The 12,500-nt window shown below is 36.5% G+C and overlaps 2 protein-coding genes across 18 annotated transcripts in view; both read right to left on the bottom strand.

Annotated features, from left to right (window-relative positions):
* LOC147470410 (uncharacterized) overlaps window positions 1-81 on the bottom strand; it is an 84,635-nt gene extending 84,554 nt beyond the window's left edge. Inside the window, exon 1 of the mRNA XM_086544770.1 lies at window positions 1-81. This exon is cut by the window's left edge and continues 515 nt beyond it. The gene's annotated coding sequence lies outside the window, so the exon portion shown is untranslated.
* A 5,481-nt stretch (window positions 82-5,562) lies between these two features.
* The window catches only part of Sap47 (Synapse-associated protein 47kD), a 174,567-nt gene continuing 167,629 nt past the window's right edge, over window positions 5,563-12,500 (bottom strand). For 14 of the 17 annotated variants that reach the window (XM_086544766.1, XM_043011205.2, XM_086544759.1 and 11 more), the window contains one exon: window positions 5,563-9,573. In XM_086544766.1, coding sequence (XP_086400892.1) covers window positions 9,425-9,573 — 149 coding nt within the window. In that variant the 3' untranslated portion in view covers window positions 5,563-9,424. Of the gene's footprint in view, window positions 9,574-11,583; window positions 11,701-12,076; window positions 12,125-12,500 lie in introns of those variants that run through there. The other 3 variants (XM_086544768.1, XM_043011189.2, XM_043011173.2) reach the window with 3 other exon arrangements.

Here is a 12,500-nt window from a genome sequence, read left to right as displayed (position 1 = left end):
TTGGACGTGAGAGGCGGGCGAGGGGAGGCGGGCGCGTGGAGGTGTTGCCGCGAGGAGGAGATGTAACGTCCGACCGCCACCGCGTTCTCCAGGACACTGAGGCGGCCGGCGTGCGAGATTTCCATGCCTCCCTTCATGCAGGGGTCGTCCGGGGAAGGGGGAGAGGGGGAGATGGGGAGAGGGGGAGGGAGGCAACGATCCAAGGTTTGGAAGAAAGAGGGAAAATAGAGAGGGAATTATAATGAATAATGGAAGCGAAGGAGTCGAAGAGTTTCAAGAGCATCGCATGTGATCCAGGTTACACAAGTGCCTCGTTCGAAGAGACCCCTCCACCCCCCCCCTCCTCTCTCTCTCTCTTCCCTCGCCGTCAACTCTTGATTGTCGAGCTTTGAGAACCACGGACGAGAGGGGAGATGAGAGCAGAACGAGGGGAAAGAGGAGGGAAGGGAGGGAGAGGGGGGGGGGGTGTTAGGACAAATGATGGCGTAATGTCTTGCAGTTTCCATTAAACGAAAGTATGCTCCATTGCTACAGCTGGGTTTGACCGTCTTTTTTTTATTATTATCGTACCTCCTTTTATTGTCAATACATGCAACACAAAGGTCAGAAATTATTTTCGTCTGACGTTTTTAAGGTCATTGCCAAGGTCTTTTCAAAGTTACATCACAAAAAATCTTAATTCCGAAAATTGCTAAAGAGTTAAACGCAACTCAAATCCAAACTCACCTACGAGGGTTTTCATAACATTTTTTTCCCTCCTTCACATTTTCCCAACTTCGTTTTGCAGCGTTCATATTTACGACTAACTTCTTTCCGTGTCGCCTTCATTTAAGTGGTCCAAGTGGTGCAAGTCGTGCCAAGGGTTCAGTGAGAGGAACATTGACATCAATCCACTGCTGGAAATATCGCGAAGGTGCTATTAAAGCCGAGGAATAAACTTGGCGCCCATATTAATGCTGTGTTTATACTTGTACCATAGCGTAGACTTTGAAGCCTTAAGTAATCCCTTATTTTTCCCACAGAAACATAGAAAGCTTGGATCCCTCGCTGAATGCAAAAGAGAGGATAAAAACAACGAAAATACGAAAGAAAGCAAAAATAAAACTACAATCTTCCAGCTTACCTATGAAAAGACTATTGTGTTGTGCTCTTGAAAAAGGATAATAAAAAAGAACACAAAAAAGATCGACTCTATTTATACCAAAATGAAGCAGTCGGAGTTACTGAAACGCTAGGTAGAGTTTCCAGCTTCTTACTGCCTTATTTCAGAAGTCATTCTGGGCTCCGTAACGTGTAATATGTTTCTTTTTTTTTATTACAGAAACTCGCGCACTAACCCAGTATAAAATGTATTCTGCTATTTTCTCCGTTATGTGTTGCGCAGTTTTGGTTAAATCTTATTTGAAATTGGACGAGAGGGAGGGAGGGAGGGAAGGAGGGAGGGAGGGAGGGAGGGAGGGAGAGAGAGAGAGAGAGAGAGAGAGAGAGAGAGAGAGAGAGAGAGAGAGAGAGAGAGAGAGAGAGAGAGAGAGAGAGAGAGAGAGAGAGAGAGAGAGAGAGAGAGAGAGAGAGAGAGAGAGAGAGGGGGGGTGAAAGAGGGAAAGTGAGGGAGAGAAAGTAAGGAGAAACATAGTTAGATAGACATAGAATTATATATATATATATATATATATATATATATATATATATATATATATATATATATATATAGAGAGAGAGAGAGAGAGAGAGAGAGAGAGAAGAGAGAGAGAGAGAGAGAGAGAGAGAGAGAGAGAGGGAGAGAGAGAGAGAGAGAGAGAGAGAGAGAGAGAGAGAGAGAGAGAGAGAGAGAGAAAGAGAGAGAGAGAGAGAAATAGATAAATAGATAGGTAAATAGGTAGATAGATAGGTAAATAGATAGATAGATAGGTAAATACATAGATAGATAGGTAAATAGATAGACAGATAGAGAGAGAGGGAGAAATAGGGGGCGATAGATATAGATATATAGATAGATAGAGAGAGAGAAAGAGAGAGAGATCAAAGAGAGAGAAACTAACAGCGCTAGCAAGATAAACAATAAAAAAGAGACGCAAAAGCTATAGAAAGAAAAAGATCCAAAGGGAAATTAACATAAAAAATGTTAATCTTAACGCGAATGAAAGAAAAAGACAAAGAAAAAAAACAACAACAACGAAATTATGTATTGATTTATATCCCGGTAACTGTGACACCAACAGCGAGAGGGAAACATACCACATGGGAGTCTCAGCGGCCGACGTCCAGAAAGTTCTCGAATATTCATTTTCATGTGTCAGTTTGGGTGACATGTGGATTCGGAAAATATTCCTGCGTTAAATCTGCGTCGAAATGTTTTGTTGATTCGATATTCAAGATTGGGTTGTATTTTTATTCAGATATATATGTCATCGTTATTATCGTATCTCTCTGTCTGTCTGTCTGTCTGTCTCTCTCTCTCTCTCTCTCTCTCTCTCTCTCTCTCTCTCTCTCTCTCTCTCTATATATATATATATATATATATATATATATATATATATATATATATATATATATATATATATATATGATGTATACACACATTTTTTAAAAAGTAAAATGTATTATTTATTGTTGGCAATTAAGAGTCTGACAAAATTGGAAACATTCAAACAAATATATCGGTGATTCTTGTAATATTTTATAGGGAGGAACGTGATGCAGAAACGAAAAGGAAATTATATTGCCAAAAATATTTACTCGTTTGAGATTTAATAGCATAACTGGAAAGTTGTAAATTGAAATTCCGATTCGCATTTGTTTAATCGTTGATTGAAAGAAATTGAATTAACCTTTGGATTTAGATCAAACAGGATCACACAATATTGGAATCGATTCAATTTTGACATTATAACTATATACAATTGATGGTTCTATTCCTCTTTTTGTATTTTAGTTTGCAATAGTACTGTTTTCATGGAAAGGGTGAGTTGGAAGGTTCATAAATTCTCGCGTCCTGCTTATCATTTTTTTTTTCATTACGAGTACAAAAATCGGTGTCATGATACAGCAATTACTGTGTTTTTTGTCGATTTATTATGATATCCATCGCAATGTTTTTAATCTGAAAAAAATGTACACACACACACACACACACACACACACAAACAACACGCGAAATCACACATGCTAAAGATGACCGTAGTAATAAGGTCATTAAACTAAAACGATTTACTTTTCCCCAAAAATTAATTCGGAAATTAGTAATCACCTAAAAACGGTAACGGCCGATATTGGGTCCACCTTTTTTGTGCAGCTGGAAGTTAGTGTGCGTTTAGGGACGTATAGGGGTGGGGTGGAGGGGTAGGGTGGAGGCGGGCCAAGGGGGTGAGGTGGGGGTGGGTTATACTATCCAGAAAGCATTGCCACGTGACCCTCTTAATCACATCGCTTGCAAAATGACCATAACAATTGAAGGGATAGCCATAGTGATGAAAATATCCGTAGGTGAAAATGGTGAATTGTGATGATGGCACAGTCTCCAAAGGGATAAGACTAAAAGGCTTATTATTCCTGCTTTATGGTCAGAATGGAATCAATCTCCTTGATATAATGTGCAGTTCCCTCCTATTCTAAGTTCACGACCCTGCATTGTCCAATCAGCTATTTCGGCTGGTGATCCACTACTGAACTAAACAATGCGATTACGTGTTGTTGTATTGTATTGTCCTGTACGTGTATATCAAAATTAAGTTGTGTTGTATGGGAAAAACCGCAAAGTTAGTGAAACTTTATAAAGAGATTTCTCACGTTTTCTAAATCATAGATTTGCTTTACGACTTCAACCTTTTCGTACAGCAGACATTATTTTCATTTAACACGTTTTTCCTTCTCCCACGGACCAGCGGGTAATGAGAACTGTTGTGTTTTTGTTTGTTTGTTTGTTTTTTTGTTTTCATTGTGTAGAACATTGAATCGTAGACCGCAGGGTTAAACCGTTATTTTTATTTTCTCTGTATATTCTTGACAATGGTGAAATCATTTCATTAAAGATACACCACTAAAAGTGAAGTAAATAATGAAGATTTGTTAAATAAATAAATAATAATCTAATGCCATAAATAAATGAGTAAAAATCATTCAGAGAAAATGTGAAGCTCTGTTAAAGCACACACGTTTATAACAATTGTCTAACTCTTTTCATTTATAGATTATCATTATATTTGTTACTGATTCGTGTATTTGTGTGGAAGAAGGGAAAAAATACATATCTAGCATTCTATTAATTTATATATTTAAAAGTGGTAATGAAATAAATCTATTTTTTTGTACACGAAAAAGCGATACAAAAATAATGAAAGTATAGTACTTTGGAATTTATATTTTTTCACATGTAACCGACTAAACATTAATCTGTAAGAAAACAATAATATATGAAAATCTGCATAAAAACAATCTGTAAGGGAACTGTAAAACAAGTAATGTATGAAAAGTAGGGATAATAAAAACAAAAAATTGTAACAACTTCTTAAATAATTTTTTTTCCAGTCCTTGGCTAAAAAAATGACCAGTTAAAGTTTAGTCAGTCAGATCTATATAGGAAACACTGTGGGTAACCAAACTGTACAATTTCTTTGCTGGAAACATTGGTTACTCTATGTAAGATAATGGCACCTTTCAGACAAGTCTCTTGGCACCATTTTTCATATTTAATTTGTATTTACATGTCTCAACAATATAGGATTTGTGATGAAAAGGACTTTCAAGTATTTTGATTTTTAAATACCACTAAAATGTACTGTTACCGGATATCACAATAACAGTTTCCGGTATTGTTCATTGACTCTATTGTACCGAGACAAGAGTGAAGGAGTTGGGAGAGAGGGAGGTGGAAGGAACAGAATAGAGGAAGAAGGGGAAGTACTGGAAACTTTGCTTTATTACACATGTTGAAGTTCTGTGTCAATATATTTGCAACTGCATTAAAATTGCCATGGCCCACTCTGAAGATATTTGGCTTGTTTGTGTTTTCTAGTAGAGAGCAGGGAAGACTAACATAGATTGAGATATCAAATATTAGGTCATTAATCTAACAATACTGTGCCAATAACAGGAAGATTAAAAATATTCTTGTATTTCTGCAATGGACTGATAAATATATTTTTTTTTTCATAAACCTTACTCTGAGGTTAAGATAGTTTTGCTATATTCCTTTTTAATCTTATTTTTTTGTAGTCATTTCAGTACATTGGTTGGTATTGGTGCACTCACTGGGAGCTTTATATAATGAATAAATGGCATGTTTTCAAGGATTCTGTTATATTCCATATTCTATTGTAAAGGCTCTGTTCATTGTTGGTATCTCTGAGTAAAGAAATGCAATGTGACAGACTAGAAATTGTGATTTGTTGTAGTTTATAGGAAATTAATATTTTTTGTAGTATATAAAATACTTTTTTATTTATTCATGTGACTCTTCTGTGATCACAATATCTTGTATCTATTGTCTATTTTTTGTATCTTTTATCACTTCTAGCCATCTTTAACTAAAATATAGTATTTCATAGAGGATAATCAGAAAGCACATACTTAATCCATTTTACTGGGCACAGGTACCATAGTATAACATAGTAAGGGACAACATTTCTACATCACATGGCAGAAGACAACTGCCAAACAATGAACAAACATACATACAAACAAACCATCGCACGACATCCTTCTAGCTACTTGATTGGGCACCTTCTGGCCTGGCACAAGGCACAAGCAAATGCAGTCTGTCAGTCCAGCACAGAGCACAAGCAGGTGCATCCTGTCAACCTGTCTGTCACAAGAGTACAGGCAAGTGTGGTCTACCAGTTGAGGTGCAGGTCACTCTCAGCTTCTTCACATCTTGGTGACTTGCTAAACAACATTGGATGCTTCATTACATACCATTTTATGCTGGAAAACTGTTATACTGTATATAGAAGAGGTTTATATAAATATTGTTGTTGATCTTCAAATACAAGAATATGCACTTTGAAAGTTTTTTTTTTATCCATTGCCTGAAAGCATAATATTGATGTAAAGCTTCTTTCCAAGAGTACCATACAGTATATTAATATCTGGTATATTGAACTTGAAAAGCACTCACATGGAATGTTATATAGATATACTGATATGAGAACTACAGTAACTTGGTTCACTGTCTACAGTTCAACATGCCACATACACAGCAGTGTTACATCGAACAGTGACAATACATCACGTAGCCGTTAGTGCTTCCCCTACATCCTGGCAGGAGAGGAGCAGCTGACGGTCCACCGTACTTAAATTTAACCATTATATTACGCAACCAGCAATGATGTGAGGAAGCTGAAGAAGGTCCCAGTGTCCAGGTATTGTTTACAAAGATTATTCAAAGTTGTCCTTGCCCACATTATCCCAAGGAAGCATATATCTCATTTCATGTCAAGCAAAAGCCTATATTTATTTATGTACTATATAACAGACGAGGTACTTTGACGTGTGCTGACTACCCGACCTGAGACCCTCGAGAACGACCATTGGTCCAGTGTTACTACATAGAGAGCATTTATGCCCATCTAATGTTGTTGTTTGTTCTTCTTATTTTTGTTGTTACTCTCATGTTCCACCAGTCAAAGGATGGAACTTGCTGACTCATTCGCTCACATACATCTGTCTATCATTCACCCTGAAGGAGAGCTGCTGGGATGTACCAAGATAAGAGATGAACAGAGAAAGAAATCCACAATATAAATCATAAAACTCCTAACACATTACAAATAAGTATATATATATATCTATATATATGTATAGAAAATGCACAAATCCCTTAAATTATCAAAATCTATTACAGAATATAAATAAGGGTAAGAAAAAAAGTAAAAGGACTGGAAGCATGTCATGCAGATACCTGTAACATATTTCAGAAAAGCCAATCAATAAAATTGTTAGAAAAAGAGATAAAAAAAGAGATTGAAAGCAGAGATATACATTTTTATAATTCGTTATAAAATCCAACTACTTTATTAAGAATGTGTTAAACTTTCAAGAACCAAATACCTTAAAAACTACAACACAAGATCTCTACTGAAATACACCATAAAGTTATAATAATAATTATTATTACTGCTTTCTTTTTAATTTTTATTCTTTTTTTTTATATGTCTTTATATTAAGTATTTTTTCTCCTCCATAAAATCAAACTATGGAACAAACTGGCTACATAACCTCCACAACAAACAATGTGCAAGATAACTGGCTCTGTAGGCTGACCTAATAACACAGGGACTGGAGCGTGTGTTTACATTTATGGTCGTCATGGTTACACTCGTCGTCACCCTAGGCAAAAAGACCAATCAAATGCGGTCCACTTTCTCGGCTGCCATGTTCCAGAGCCATGGTGTGAGAGCTAATCTCCAAGAGAGTAAAATAGCAATGAATGGCATCTGTACTTGGAGGAGGGATCGTGTGGGACGTAAGCAACTCCAGTCAGCACAACAAAAGGAAAGCAAAACTCAAACTTAAAAAGATCTGGCAAGTTTACGCACATTGGAAGTGGTGTTATCTGTGACTCTCTCTATTATTTTTATGCTTGCAATTTTTACCTTTGTGGTTGTTTTTGTTGTTATGGTTTTGCTCTTAATCAATATCAGTATTTTTGCACAATACCATCTCGCTCTTGCACATCTGGATCCTACGGTATCTTGTAATATCCTCTATTCTCAATGGATAAAGTCACTTTGGACGTTGCTGTCTCATGTTTCATGCTTCGAATATCGTGGCTCTAGACACTGTCAAGGTATCTCATTAATAATGAATGCTTTAAATGGATTCATATTCAGTATTTGTGTAAAATGTCACACATCTACTGGCATCAAGTTGAAAACTGATTATTTACCCTATATGACACATAATTACAAATGTGAATATTAGTAAAGTGATTGGAAACATTTTATGGATGATGGAAGCAGACACCTGTTCATATTATTGCAATGAAAGACAAATTTACTAAGCAGAAAATGAAAATTTCTCTATTGTATGCTGTCTACATAGAAATTCTCTGGCCACAACACCCTGTGGAGAGCGATGAGTGGACGTTATGATGTGGAAATGTAAGCATACAAATCTTGCATTTCCCTTCATTGCTTTAACTGGATTCTCTATCCATGTTTGGATGGTCTTTCTACTAGTATTATACATCTCAAAGAAAATCTAAGTCATGACAAGATAACCACTTTAATTGATGGTCAATACTGCAGTCCCTCAACTCACTTTCCTCATATAGCATATATGTATATATGTATATATATATATATATGTATATATGTATATATATATATATATATATATATATATATATATATATATATATATATATATAAAACTCAAAGCAAGTAAGTCATCTCAACACTGCAGGCAGCTTTGTCTAAAAGCCCAATTAGAATTCAGTCTATTTGACAGTCTACCGACTGCCTGTTCCCTTGCCACTTTATTTCTTGTCTAATCGTCAACTCTTATGAATGGCATGCAACTTCTTCCGTTACCTTGCCCTCCATCTCTCTGGCTTTTAGGTCCAGTGTTGACAGAGCCACACCACCTGGACAATCGTGCTCACGGGTGCTGTGTGTGCTGGCCGTCTGGCTCTGCATTAAACCAGTGAGACAGAGGAGGTATCGGGATCCTTAGCTGCAGTTACAGTCCCATTTACTCGTTCTACATCTTGGGGTAAATAAGTCATACGGAGAAGGTCCTGCTCTTTGACAGTGCTGCTGACACTATTTGTTGAGAAAATATACCTTTTTCCAGGGTAACAAGTGATCTCAAATGGTTGTTTTGTGGTAATACCAGACTGTGTCACAAGGGGGAGAGGTGTAGGCGCAGATGGCGGTAGAAAACGCTGTATCTCTGTCTTATGGTTCAGTGAAGGATCAGGGGAGATGAAAAGTTAAAAACAGACAACTAAAATTCCCTTATACACTGGCAAGAGCAAATTACATTCTGGAAAGGTTGCTGTCCCTCTTATAATCACAAGGCAAATCCTCTTCTTATGAGACATGATACAGCTCAAGATAACAGCACTGAAGTAAGTATTTTCATAAACATCTTTTTTTTTCTTTCTTAAATATTAAATACTCTATACATTTGTAAATGGTGGAGCTATATATATATGTGTATATATCAATATTATATTATGTGTATGTGTGTGTATACTGACCTGCAATAGTGTTTTCACATGAAAGATTAACTGTATGACTGATGGTAACTAAAGCTAAGTCTCCTGTTCTCATGGTAAAAAATCATGGCATCCTGCAGTGTACTAAATGGATCACAAACGTTCCTGCTGACTGACTTAGTCTTCTCTTCCAAGTATCAACACATCCTTACAAAGTCTAGGTCACAGAATATAAAAAACAAATTATTAGGGGATCTTGGTTGGAGATTATCGCAGGTCACTGGAGTCCTCGTCGTCAATCATGTTCTGAATCTCCTCTTCCCATTTTTCGTTGTCCTTTCCTCCACCGCCAACCACTTCGTACTCGCCCAGCTCCGCCCCTAGTTCATCCCGGAGTTCCTTCTCCCAGTCCTCCTCTGGCACAACAACAAACAACGTCAACAAACATGGACTGGTCTATCCACACGTTTGGCTCACAGATGAGAATGATGTAAACAAACTCTCATCAAGATGCAAATGTTCTACATACTCACACTTAGTTTATGGACTGGATATCTTAGAGATCTTGAGTTACATTATTTAAATGATGGATATTCAAAGATCTGCTTCTTTGGATAAAACCATTCATAATCATCAATTTTACCTTAACTGTCTTAGAGTAAATCTTACATTAAAACTGATGATAACTGATTAAAATTACTTTTACTTGGTACCTAAATGTAAAAATAACTGACAAACATTTAGTGTACTTTACAGTCTTTTCAACAAAAGACAAAATTCTTTCTTCATCTCATGCATAGTGAGCCAAAAGTGTAGAGGATTCTGTGCGTCCAGACAAAAGCTTGTGTGACTTTTGGCGAATGGTCAGAATGGAACATTCCACCAAGGCAGGTGAAATTTTCATGTTCATAATGAAACAACACTAAATTGAATCTTTAATTCTATATAATCTCTAAAAGAAAATTTTCTTTTTTTCTTTCTTTCATTTTTACTTTTTTTTTACCATTTGAACATGAAAAGAATGGCTTCACCAGAACCTCGGAATAAGTTCCATCCTGAACCATTGGCCCTAAAGTAAGAGAGCTGTGCAGGGTGAGAGATGAGAGACAATTGGCAAGACCATATGAAAAAACCATCCTTAACATAAATCCTTTACTCATTGAAGCATTTGGTGAAAATAAAACTGCCAGTGACCATTAGATTAAAAAAAAAAGAAAAAAAAAAAAGGAGGGTGGAATCCAAAAAGGTCTTTTCAATGTTAAAGAGATAAAAAAAAAAAAAAAAAAAGATGGAAAAAGAAAGAAAAAAAGGATAAAAAAAGGAACTGTCGAAGATTCCTTTGTGTTGACCTCATGCACTCATCAGGATTTCTAGTCTTCCCCTTAGACTAGTCTGTAAGAATTAATTCAAAGAAAAAAAAAGGGAAAAAAAAAAGGGAGGGGGGCGAGGAGAGAAATGGATTGGAGAAAGACGTATTGATACATGAGATTACTTGACACACAAAACAGTATGGTTTTGACACACTACTCTGACACATTTACTTTTTGCTCTTGTCGTGTCACATTCTGTACCTTGTTAGGTGACATGAAATTAGAGGACATAAGGCACAGTTTTATAGACAGTAATAACCTACTTTCTATAACTATCAACTAATGTGACATGGTACATTTATTCTGAATAATAACCAGTACACGATACACAGTAAACAGTTAAATGTATTATGTTCTTTATTAGTACTCTTCAAATAGGACCTGGAGAAAATTAGTGAAAAGTTTTTTAAAGGGAATAACCAAATCACAATTAAAATAATGATGAAAAAAAAATCATGTTAGCAAATATTTCAGCATATGACTTTGTGCAATAGTAACCAGTGACTCCAGGCTCCTACTATTTCCTTCCAATGGAAAGGTCTAATACTAATGCTGCTCTTCACAAACACAGAAGCTAAGCCAGGGCATGCAAGGACATCATATGAACCTCTTCAACCAACTCCAAATATGAATAAACAGACTCTCTTTCCTTAAAAATAAATATCTGGTTCCTTTTCAGATAGGTCAAAGGAACACATCAAGAGCTTTTGTATAAAATCTTTGTAGAGATTAATTCGATGCCAGGAAGCAAAGAGAGTTCCGCTAATATAGAGACTCATTCAACCATGCTAACTAGAGGGAAAACTAAAGCATTTCAGCAAGGAGACTGACAAAGGGGAACATTTTAAAAGAAATCAATACATACAGGACAATAATTATCCAAAAAAACAAAACAAAAACAAAAACATAATGTCCAATATAAATACTAAAACCAGGGAAGTAATAATAATAATAATAATAATAATAATAATACAAATGACCAATAACCTTAAACATAATGAGGAAAAGTGCAATCTTAACTGTTTCAAGACATGCTTATACTGTCTGTCTACCACTGAATCTGTCAAGAAAACATCTACATGCTTTTAGCGCAAAAAACCAATAGGTGCCAGTGGGGCAAAAGGAGGATCGAGCGAGCGAGCAGTCTCGACTCTTAGGACCGCAGAAGGCTGGCTGAAATGAGACAACAACGACGACACCGTTATCAACCCTACACTTGACCTAGGATCTATGGATGGGAGGGAGTCAGTGCTGGGTAAGAAATGTGTGTGTCGACCCAAAGTTAAGACATGTAGTAGCTTATATGTGCAGAAGAATTTCAGTACTGATTCACGTCTGAAGATGATCAATGACCACGAAACAAGAAAGGGAGTATCTGCAGGATGAGAACTCGTCTTACGGGAAAGGAAAAGCTACAGCATACAAGGCTTAGAAACTTGGATCATAATGAAAAAGCCCTTTTATTTGTGTACACACTTCTACATGTCTGCCGCAGCCTGACGTCCCCCCCAGGGTGCCTACACACACTTGATTAATCACTCATACTGACCCCTTGAGACGGAGCAGCCCTCACCAAAGGAAGTAGTTAGATCTTAACCTACAAACACACAGAAAATACAATGTTAGATAGGCTACTCTAATTCATAAAGCATGTTATTTAGTACAAGATTTGCTCTAGCATGGCATGGTTCACAAAAGTTAGTCTGTCATCCAAGAGACTGTGCCTTTGTTAGCTTTTTAGTAACTCTCTTCTAAGGGTCAGAATTGTTAAAACTCCTTGATAGCACAAACAAAAGGCAGCTATGCCCATAGGTGTTTGATATGTGATGTCTGTTATGCACACAGCAAAAAACTAGTAATGTATGTTCTTAGTTCTGCATCATACCCTGAGGATAGAAGCATTCTTGATATTGTATTACAACACTATATATTAAAAAATGTTTCAAACCTGGCATTCTCTAAGGGTAACTTTG

The sequence above is a fragment of the Penaeus japonicus genome, unplaced genomic scaffold, assembly GCF_977035675.1.
Source record: "Penaeus japonicus unplaced genomic scaffold, GWHDUDI00000001_assembly GWHDUDI00000015, whole genome shotgun sequence".
NCBI classification, from domain to species: Eukaryota; Metazoa; Arthropoda; class Malacostraca; order Decapoda; family Penaeidae; genus Penaeus; species Penaeus japonicus.
This window is presented reverse-complemented; position numbering and strand designations above follow the sequence as displayed.